The sequence below is a fragment of the Gossypium hirsutum genome, chromosome A03 (assembly GCF_007990345.1).
Source record: "Gossypium hirsutum isolate 1008001.06 chromosome A03, Gossypium_hirsutum_v2.1, whole genome shotgun sequence".
Classification (NCBI taxonomy): Eukaryota; Viridiplantae; Streptophyta; class Magnoliopsida; order Malvales; family Malvaceae; genus Gossypium; species Gossypium hirsutum.
The window spans coordinates 103,678,637-103,689,906 of NC_053426.1; the positions used below are offsets into that span (position 1 = coordinate 103,678,637).

The 11,270-nt window shown below is 31.2% G+C and overlaps 1 protein-coding gene across 1 annotated transcript; it reads right to left on the bottom strand.

The window, feature by feature from the left end:
* Positions 1–1,171: 1,171 nt before the first annotated feature.
* On the bottom strand, positions 1,172–7,098 carry LOC107886712 (protein DETOXIFICATION 12). Its single transcript, XM_016810761.2, has 7 exons — positions 6,689–7,098; positions 2,664–3,208; positions 2,491–2,577; positions 2,296–2,352; positions 1,943–2,181; positions 1,641–1,846; positions 1,172–1,389 (listed from the first exon to the last, which is right to left on the bottom strand). The coding sequence occupies exons 1-7, from the start codon at positions 6,956–6,958 to the stop codon at positions 1,327–1,329; spliced, it is 1,467 nt and encodes a 488-aa protein (XP_016666250.1). The 5' UTR covers positions 6,959–7,098; the 3' UTR covers positions 1,172–1,326.
* Positions 7,099–11,270: the final 4,172 nt, after the last annotated feature.

Here is an 11,270-nt window from a genome sequence, read left to right on the forward strand (position 1 = left end):
AATAATTGTGAAGAATGAAAATTGTTAGTCAATAAATTTAATTGATGTGTTTTAAAGTTTAAAGATTTAATTGAATGGGTTAATCAATAAAAAATTTGAAGGTTTTAAACCTTAAAACTTTTTTTTTCGAGGCTTCATGTTTCCAATAGCAATTGTTCAATGTCTCGCGTTTCTTGATAACCATTTCCACATTTCCTTATTTCACATATCCATTTCCCTACATCTTTCCTTCTTTCTTCCCCATCATCTTTATTTCTTTTCCCTAATCGCCATTCTTTTTCCCATTCTAATTTTTGGGCTTTTTCATTTTTGAAGAGTAATTTTAGGCAAAAAAATTTTATTTTTTTTTGTTCAACTATGTCTTCTTTGTGACGCACTTATTTTAACCGTGTCCATGTCTGGTCTAAAAGAAAAAAAAATTCAATGTATTGAGATGTGTGCACTGCATATCTAGCCATGTCAATAGTGGTCCGTGTCAAACACCAATATGACACAGTAAGAGGAAATTTTCCCGTGTCCGTGCTTCATGGCCGGAGGTGCTATAAGAACTAACATGGAATAGACACCATATCATGCTTACCACGTCTCCAAAACTTTTTGGTGTGAGGACAGAAATACACAATTAAAGCTATTCACTTAAGGTTTCGTAGAAATCACATTGACTCTAGCATATTGAGTGGTCAAGATGTATGGCTAGGAATCTTATTGGTCGGACACTATGTTAAGTTAAACTTAGTTTCAATTAAGGAATAGCTAAGAAATGAAATGGACTTGATGAAATCTATTACAATGATGCCTAAAAATGAAAAAGAAGATATGCTTATCTAGACAAGACAATGTTTGACTAGGAGGAGATGTTAGACATGACAACGCTTAATTAGGACATGTTTTAAGGTAAAGATTGTCTTGACATAAAATGCAATAAAGAATAGTTTTATGTCACAGATCGCCTGTACGTGCTGAAAGTGGTCTTTCGGGTGTGCAATAGTGAGGGCAACTTGGCATGCAAGCCACTAGAGGGATTTTCAAGAAAACAAGGGTTCGAGCCTCCTAGAGATGTGGTGAGCTCCTAGAGATCGAGGAAGACTCTATTAGTATGGAGGAATGGTGAAGGTTAGCATATTTTGAAAAAAAAAAACAGTTATTTCACTTAAATTTGTTAGATAACTGGTATCCCAATTCACTTAAAGTTTACTAATAATAAAATGAATCATGGTTCAGTTTGCCTTAAAGCATTTCAGGAGAGCACGAGTAGGATCAAAACCCAATTTTATTCAATCAGCATTCTCTATTACTGCAGTAATCTCATTAATTTTGCTTGCTTGCTTACATAGTCCCGTACTCTATTGAAGAGCTTCCTTGGAATAGCCTTTCCCTTGCTTTAATTGCCTGCAGTTGTCGTAAAAAATTAGAGATTGAGACTAAACCAAGCAAAGTCAATTCACTGTTAACAATCTATTAGAAGGCACAGTTACTAGTGTAAAAATGCTGAACAAATAATAGTAGTTGAACTTCTTAATATTAGTCCAATCAAATTTTGTTTTTCCAGTCTAACCTTTGGCATGAAAATAAATAATCAAGCTATAAAAGATTTTGTTTTCGGTTATGTTTATAAAAGATTTTGAGAATGGATGACAAACCTGATTTTCCCAATTTATGCAACTTGTAACAATGGCAAGCAGAATTGTTTGGGTGAAAGCCCCAGATTGTACACCGATCCACAAGCCAACCCCTTTCAACTGTAACCAGAAGGCAAGGATGGCAGCGACTGGGATTCCAACAAGATAAAATGCTCCCAGGTTGACATAAGCTCCTACATGCTGCCATCCACATCCCCTTGCAATACCTGATCCAAGCATGTAACCATTTGTATGACTACTACTATAATTCTTCATCACATGGAAATATACCAATTGTTCACCATGAGGATAACGAGTTTAACCTGAAAGAACCCCCTGCAAGCTGTCAAGAATAACAGACACACAAACCAAGGGAGCCATGGTTGTCACATAATCCACCACTTCCTTCTCGTTGCTATAAACATAACCAAAGACACGTCGGCTTGCAAATAGGCTTCCACTAACTATAAGGGTCTCGAAAACTGTAATCGTTAGAGCAGCATACACAGCTACACGTGCTGCTTGGGGTTTCCCTGCACCTAGTTCATTAGAAACTCTAGTACTGTATACACAAATTGAAAATTATTCTTAGTTAAATTATTTTGGTTTGAGAAAGTTGTAATTGTAATCAGTAAACAATTACAAAATAGGTCTATGCATGCATATCAGGGCAAACCTTGCTGCAGCACCAAGTCCATATGGTATGGCATAAAGTGTTGCAATGGTGTTGAGACTGCTTGGGAAAGTTGAAAAACTTATTAGTAGAATAATTATAAGTCAATGGAATTGAAAATTCATAAAATTACAATATCCAATTAAGCTTCGGCTGGTACAAGATGCATCAATCGAAAACAATAGCAACTGAACGTACCACACAGACAAGACGGATGTTTCCAGCTCTGGATTTGGTAAAAGCCCAGATAGCAGGATAAGTAGCTCAAATGACCACCATTCAAGGCTGCAATTGTTCAAATAAGAAGACATTAAGGATCGTCAACAGCTTAGGCATATATATTCAGGTGACGCAAAGAGGAGATAACAGACCAGATCATAACAGCTGAAGGGATAGCAAATCGGAAAAACTCTCTAATTCCTTGGAATAATTCCATTGTTACGGGGGCACGAGTTTTTGTACAGGTGGGAGAGTACCACATGTAAAGTGCAAGGAAAATCGCATTTAACCAATTTGAGATACTAATTGCTAATGCTCCTCCTATATTTTCTAATCCAGACTTGAATACCAAAGCCCAACATAGAGGTATATGTACTACAAGACTAGCACAAGAGCATATGAGCATGGGAGTTATCAAACTCTGCGTTTGAAAGTAGCGAACAAGCGGTTGAAAAGTAGCATAGGCAAAGAGTGCTGGGATAAGCCACAGAATGAATTTACCGGCTTCTTGTGAAATTAAGGGATCTTGACCAACGAATACAAGTAGCCTTCCCATGTATAACCATAGGACCGACAGAGGGATGCATACTAAGATCAAACAAAATATAGCAGTGTAGGTATGGATTCCCAGTTTTTGGTATTGTTGAGCTCCATAAGCTTGTCCACACAGCGTTTCCAATGCACATGCCATTCCTAGCTGATAATAACATTCAAATTACAAATTTTAGGAAATTATATAAGTTCAGGTAGTGGTGATCTTTACTGTATCAACTGATCTAGACTCAGCGGCAAACCAATCATTCAATTATTGGATTTCTTTCTTTTATTTGTTAAACTAATTGAGTAACTACGTGATTGAACTGCAAGAATCAACTATTTTCTGTGAACATGTTATACAAGCCAGAAGTTCATTAGATTGTCCGACTCATGCTATGGCAGATTTAGTCATATGTTCATTGCACAAAGCTAAAAGTTTAATACGGTAATGTTACTTTTTAAGCTAAAATGTTAGATGGTTCCTTTCCTGAACAGTAAGCACAACTGCAATCAACAAATAATAAAACTTATTCGATCATATGGAGAGCCACTTCGAATAAGCCGAACAACAAAAAACAAGAGATGACTCTTTTGCTTAAATAATTTGTTTTGGAAACCATGTATGACTGCACCCATTCTCGGCACTTTTACTGTCCACTAGTTAATTAATGTAATTGTTATGATTTTAACCCGATTAAGTAACGAACAAGAAAATAGCAGAATAAATTGAGAAATTGAACACACAAATTTAACGTGGAAAAACCCTTCAAAAGAGGATAAAAAACCACGGGCAAAGATAATTTTACTATAATGGCAAAAAAACGAAGAGTACAAAAGATGGAAATAAAAACTAAAACCCAAAAACAAAGAACCCACAAAACGTAAACACAAATTTCTCTAAATGTGTTATGAGTTCTAATCTCTAATGGGTGTATTTTCTAAGGTTGTAAAAGAGCCTATTTATAGGCTAAATTCATAGATCAAATAATAATAAAATAATCTAAACTAATCAGTGTTTGATTGAAACAAGTAATGGGTGTATTTTCTAAGGTTGTAAAAGAGCCTATTTATAGGCTAAATTCATAGATCAAATAATAATAAAATAATCTAAACTAATCAGTGTTTGATTGAAACAAGTAAACAGAGTTTAATTGAAAGACTATTTTTCAAATTTGACTGAAAATAGGAGTCATATTTAACAAATCTCCACCTTGACTCATATTTCCACAACGCCATCTTTGCCAAAGCCCGCCACGAGCCTATCTTGGACTATGTAGGGAATTAACTGAGTCGAATTTGTGCTTAGAAACTGGAAGACTTCTAGCCTTCGACTTGTACACTGCCAAATCAAAACTAACCCGGGTCTGATTTTCACAAACACAGTACCCTAACTTTTCAAAACCTGCATCCAAAAGAGAACCTCTCTTCAACGAAACAGTCATACCTTTTTACCTCCTATGACCAAGTTGCCTCCGCTCCAAACAAGTTGACTTCAACTCCGTAACGGACGAGGGACGTCCGATTTCACCGGTCACTGTGTAACCTTCCAGAATATAAAGACTGCCGGTTCTTTTACCTTTTAACAAAACGAGAACTCCACGAGATACTTTAATACTGCTCGACTCGATGTTGATTTTGCATCCTTTCAAGTTTAAAATACTTAAGGAGATGAGATTCTTTCGTAAATCAGGTACATACCTGACATATGAGAGTGTCCTAATCGTCCTATCGTGCATCTTAATTTTAACAGTACCAATACCAATTACCTTACTAGATGAATCGTTTCCCATGCGCACAACTCCACCTTCAATCGAACTGTATGTGGAGAACCATTCTCTATTGGGACACATGTGGAAAGAACATCCTGAATTTAAGATCCACTCGGACGTGAGCTTGGTGTTATCACTTGTTGACACTAACAATAAATCATCCCCATTTTCATCGGCCAAATTAGCACCAGCTACATCTTCCTCGTTACTTTCAGCAGCTTTTTTATTTCGCAGTTTATAACAATCTGCTTTGACATGACCTAACTTTTTACAAAAGCGACACCTTTTATCTCGTTTCTTTGATGCTACCAAAACGGAAGCTTGCCTATCTGTCTTGCTATCCAAATGAAGCTCATTGTCGAGTTTGTCTCTACTCAACAAATGACCATTCACATCTTCGAACGAGAGTTTGTCTCTGCCATAAATCAGGGTCTTCCTGAAAAGACTTGTATGAAGGGGGTAAAGAGCACAATAATAGCATAGCCTGATCTTCATCGTCAATATGAACCTCAATATTCTTTAAATCATTTAAAAGAGTAATGAATTGACTGATGTGATCTCTAAGAAGCTCACCTTTGTTCATGCGAAACCTAAATAGACGTTGTTTCAACACTAAACGGTTAGCCAGAGACTTAGTCGCATAAAGAGTTTCTAACCTTTTCCACAAGGCAGATGAGGTCTTCTCCATCAATACCTTTTACAATACCGTATTCGTGAGGCACAACTGGATTGCAGATAAAGCCTTTTCATCAAGCTCTTCCCATTCTGTTTTATTTAGATTCTCAGGCTTTTTCCCGATAACAACCTTTTTCAAGCCTGATTGAACTAGAATTGCCATCATCCGAACTTGCCACAGATTGAAATTTGTCTCACCATCGAACTTCTCAATTTCAAACCTTGTTGTTGCCATCTCTAAACGGGCTGATCTATGAAAATTGAACTAGCTCTGATACCACTTGTTATGATTTTAACCCGATTAAGTAACGAACAAGAAAATAACAGAATAAATTGAGAAATTGAACACACAAATTTAACGTGGAAAAACCCTTCCAAAGAGGATAAAAAATCACGGGCAAAGATAATTTTACTATAATGGCAAAAGAACGAAGAGTACAAAAGATGAAAATAAAAACTAAAACCCAAAAACAAAGAACCCACAAAATGTAAACACAAAATTCTCTAAATGTGTTATGAGTTCTAATCTCTAATGGGTGTATTTTCTAAGGTTGTAAAAAAGCCTATTTATAGGCTAAATTCATAGATCAAATAATAATAAAATAATCTAAACTAATCAGTGTTTGATTGAAACAAATAAACAGAGTTTAATTGAAAGACTATTTTTCAAATTTAACTGAAAATAGGAGTCATATTTAACAGTAATCCCGAAAGGTCCAGAACCATTAAATAAAGGCTTATAAATATAAAAATATAGACTGAAAGCATGTGATTGGGAGTCAACAGATCCAACCACAAAGAGACAATCTAAATGCAAATGATATGACAAAAATTTCCACTTGACTAAAATCATTGGTTAGATTGACGTCAATTTCCAGATGACCAAACTCTATATGAACCATGGTTAGGTTGACAGTATCCTACTTTGAATTGGATACAACCATCTTAAACGAGGAAATATCTAATTTTGGTGTTGAATAGCCACCCAAAACAGTAGGAAGATTGAAAAGTGTGAAGAAATTCGGTGGATGTTCAGAACCAATTAGAATAAGAGAAGATACAAACAAAGAGACGTAAAATTTGACAATAAGATTATTTAAAACGTCACTATCAATACGACAATGCACAACACCATGTTAATATACAGTCAATATTAACTTTATTTAAAGTAGAAAGAAAAGTGCAAATTGACTTACAAGAAGACTAAAACCGGTGACTCCGGCGAGAGATATGGCAATGGCAGAGCTAGAGAGAGCAAGCTCACCCAGATGACCCACCATCATCGTTGATATAACTTGCAATAGGTACTGTGATAAAGTCACGGCTACCATAGGCCCTGCAAGGTAACCCACCCTTTTTATTTCTTCAACGAAAGCAGCCCAACTTAGCCGCCGATTACTTTTCTCCTCGTTCTCCAACTTGGGAATCAAATTCTCTTCCATGCTGTTCTTCAGCGAGTCTACCATGATGCCCTTCTCTCTTTAAGCTTGAACAGCGTCGCTCACTTACGAAAATGCGGGAGACAAGGGAAAGATGAAAGAGGTTGGCTTTTGGTAGGAAAAGTTATATATGCCAACGAAAGCAAAACTTGAGAGGACGCATCCCCTCACGTGAGTATGACATGCATTTGTTACTGCAAACAAACAAACAACAAATTGGAACACTGCACGTAGACTGACTGCAAACTACGACCCTGACTTCTGCTACTGCCTTAACTTGCTTTAGACTAAATTAGTAATAATCCCTGCGGGGTTTATGAATTTTCTTTATATTATCTACATTCTCTTTAGTGTTTACTTGATATCAACTTAATTTAAAAAAATTCAGAATTTAATTACAATAAACTGATCCAAAAATGCAGGTAATAAATAGATTTGTTTATGAATGTGTTTAAACTTTCTTCTTTTTCATCCGAATATGAATTTTGAAATATTTTTTTAGACTAACCTTATTAACTCATTGGTTTTTATTTTAAAAAAAAGTGTTTTATCAGAATAGAACTCAGTTAATATTAACTCACCGCTGTTCTTTAAAGCCCAAAAAGCTGAACTTTTTTATTTTTAATTGATATAGATAATGATTGAAAATATAATTGCCCTAAAAAGTGAAAAACAAATAGAAAAGATTTGGGGGAGAAATAATAATAAAGCAACACAATGAATTTCAGTTCTTAGGAGGAGTCAAATGGGAAGCGGAGTTGAATCAACATGGATCAGAGACTGAAGCTTCAAAAATTAGATTAGAGAAATTTCATTTTAGAATGGAGGGTAAAGGTGGCGGGATAGGGATGATGATTCGTTACTTTAATAGTTTGGAGGACTCACTTGCAGATATGCGCAGTATGGGATTGATTTGAAAATTGGAATAGAAATTAGATTCTACTCTAAATTTGGGTTTTAGTTATTACAGATTTTGGGTTTTGGTGTAGTAATATCTTCAAATTTTATAAATATTAGCTTTAAACTCAGAATATTTTTATTTTTAAAAATTTATTTTTTATTTTTAAAATTTTAAATTCAAGTGAATTTTAATATTAATTTTTTAATTACATAGAGTATTTTTTTTTGTTTTAAAATATTACACCAATCAATTATGAAATTAAAAATAAAAAAAATTAATTTTTTTTGAAATAAAAGACCCTATTTAACTTATTTAAAATATATAATTTAATAATTGATTGGGTTTTAACTCGATTAACATGGACATTGTTGCCGATATAAGAATATTATCTTCCTATTTATTAGTTAAAAAGAGACTAAATAATTTTAGACATTGTCTTAAAAAAAACCATTATAATAAACTAATGTAATTTTAATTATTTATTTTAAAAACATAGAATTAAGAATAATTTCCTTAAGTGGGGTTTTTTTTTTGTCAAATGTGCTAATTAATCTTATTTCATTGTCTTTTGATGTAACCATTTGCTTGGTTAAAAGTTGGTTGGAATCAATTAATTAAGCATGATATTTAATCATAAATAAAAAAATTTATTTAATAAAATAAATTAAAAATAAAACCTTTAAAATTATAAAAACTCCTGATATTTTTTAATTCTTCTTCTTCCTCTTCTCCATGATTCAATCTTCCTTTTAATTAAAAAGAGATTAGATGATTTTTTTTTTTAATTTAGTGATTGTGAATGTATTTTATAGGTAATTTTGAATTGCTTGGGTAAATTACATTATAGGTCATTGAACCTAACATCAGTTTTTATATAAGTCAAAAACTTTTAATTTCATTAAACTATATCATCAAATTTCTATTATTAACAATATAATTTTATAAAAACTGTGACTTATGTGATCAAATTTGAGATTTCATGTCACGTATGTTTTCTAGCTAATTATTTTATGAAATTACTTGATTTATTTTGTTAATAAAAAAATTGGATGATGTAATTTGATTAAAATTAAATATTAATTATTTATAAGAAAATTGATGCTAAATTAAGTGACATGAAATGTAGTTACATTTCATTAAGTAAAATGTTTACTTCTTGTAGTTTTAACTAAGCCATCTAAGCTTGTTTCCTTCTTTGCTAAAACCTTACTTTTAATATAGGAATAATGTCTGTATTTCATTAAATGTTTAACGTGTCACGTATATTTTAAAAATATTTAATGTAATATTTGAGCTATCAATATATATTTTATTATGGTATTTGTATTTTCATAAAATGTTTAATATGATATATGTACATTAGAAATGTCCAATGTGCTACCAAAACTATCAATATGTGTTTTATTATAGTACTTGGTGTTAATTTTATTTAAATCATTCTCTATTTAAGTAAATGGTCTTATTCTCTAAAGAAATTTCCATTAAAAATAATAAGACACATTGATAGTTCATATACCACATTGGACATTTTCAAGGTATAGATATTACATTGGATTTTTTTTTAAAAGTGCAGGTATCAAATATGAAATTATCCCTTTAATATATATGATTGGAGGTTAAATGAAAAAAAAAATGAAAAGCATTGATTTAGGCTATGTTTAAATGGACAATAAAATAAATAATTTTTTTATAACTTAATATATTTTTATATAAAATTTCAAATTTTAAATCATTAATATTTTTTATATAATTCAATAAATTAGGGTAAAAAAGTTGTTTTGTTTTTTGTTGAATTAAAAAAAGATGGGATACGAACAATGATAAATGAAATTTGCAAAAAAATTCAACTATAAATTAAACTTGTGGTATCCTTAATGGGTTAAAACTCAATTGTGAAATTATTAAAAATATATTATTCTTACAAAATAAATAAATATTATTTTAAGAATATTTTTATATTTTTATATAAAAAATTTTAAAAAATATGATTCGATAGGATATTTTGAAGATATTTTTGTATTTCTATATAAAAAATTTTAAAAAATATGATTTGATCGGATATGAACTCAAAACACTATAACATTCACTCCCTTTTATTTTTATGTTAATTTTTTTATTAATGTGTTATATAATTATTTTCTCACACATCATATTGTGTATTATAACTTTTTTCTTGAAGTTGTCGAAGATTATTCTAACCTTGATTAGGATGAAACTTGTATGTAATATCACAAACATGTGTTTTTATGATAGGTTAATATATAACCATAAATAACCAAGTGCTGAGGGACATTGTATTCCCTATGAGAGAATTCAGATTTAAACTCTAGAGATAATATCATTAAAAGGGACAGCCGCAAACCTTGAAAATATCAGTTTTATGGGTTGTAATATAGACATGAAGGATACACTTCAATTTTTCTATTCAAATCCTCTTATATTTGAAGCAAACTTTTAAACCTAGGCAAATAACCTAATGCTTAAAAGGATTTAGCGATAAGTGAATTAAATTATTTTTTCAAAACCATAAGGTTTTAAAAAAATCGTTTAATCCCAATAAAAAGTTTTTCAAGAAATTTAGAAGTGTGTTTGATAAATTAAAAGTTTAAGTATTGAATTTTTTCTACTAAATTTTATAATTATTGAATTTATATTAAAAAATTGTTTGGTGAATTAATAAATATAGTTACTAAATATAATTATGTTGTTTGATAAAAGTAAATTTTAAGTTTAATTTTTTTTAATTTTAATCTTATTAATATAATATTTTATATTATTTTAGATTGTTTTCAATAAAACTACATATAGTAATTTGAATCTCTCTTTTATTTTAAAAGAAAATTTATTTTAATATTTAATATTTAATATTTAATAAAATGTAATCAGTTTAATATTTTTTACATTAAGTATACTACATTTATATTAAAAAAAATCATATGTATTATTTATATTTCAAAATAAAAATGGTAAAACTATTTTCTTATACACTTTCTCCCAAGTCAAGGTTTAGTTTTGTGCAATGTTTTTATTATGTTTCCTAACATTCGTTTTAATTCTAAAATTAAAAGAAAATTGAAAACAAGAAATATCAATCAATCCATGCTCATCTTTGATGAAGAGGATCTAGCGTAGTTTTATCCGAAGAAAGAACATTTCAATGTTGACTCCTAAACTCTGAAAAGAGGATTGGACATCGCCGAGTTCTCACAAAGATGAGTGAGAATGCCTTTGAGCAGACAGAATGATGCAACCGCCAAACATTAACTTAAGTCAACCAGCTTGCCTTAAAATAGAATTAACACCATCTTGAAATAACTCATCCGTTAATTATCAAAGAAAAAAAAAACCTGAGCAAAGTTATTTCTGGTGTTTCCTTGTTGGTAGCTATTTTATTCAAAATGTATTATTTTTAGATTCATCTAAGTTCAAAACATATAT

Excerpts from the sequence above, each read along its gene's own strand:
- LOC107886712 (XM_016810761.2), bottom strand. The coding sequence starts at position 6,958 with ATGGTAGACTCGCTGAAGAACAGCATGGAAGAGAATTTGATTCCCAAG. Across the intron at positions 2,182-2,295 it reads GGACTTGGTGCTGCAGCAAG|TACTAGAGTTTCTAATGAAC; the intron begins GTTTGCCCTGAT and ends TTGTGTATACAG. Across the intron at positions 1,390-1,640 it reads GCATAAATTGGGAAAATCAG|GCAATTAAAGCAAGGGAAAG; the intron begins GTTTGTCATCCA and ends CGACAACTGCAG.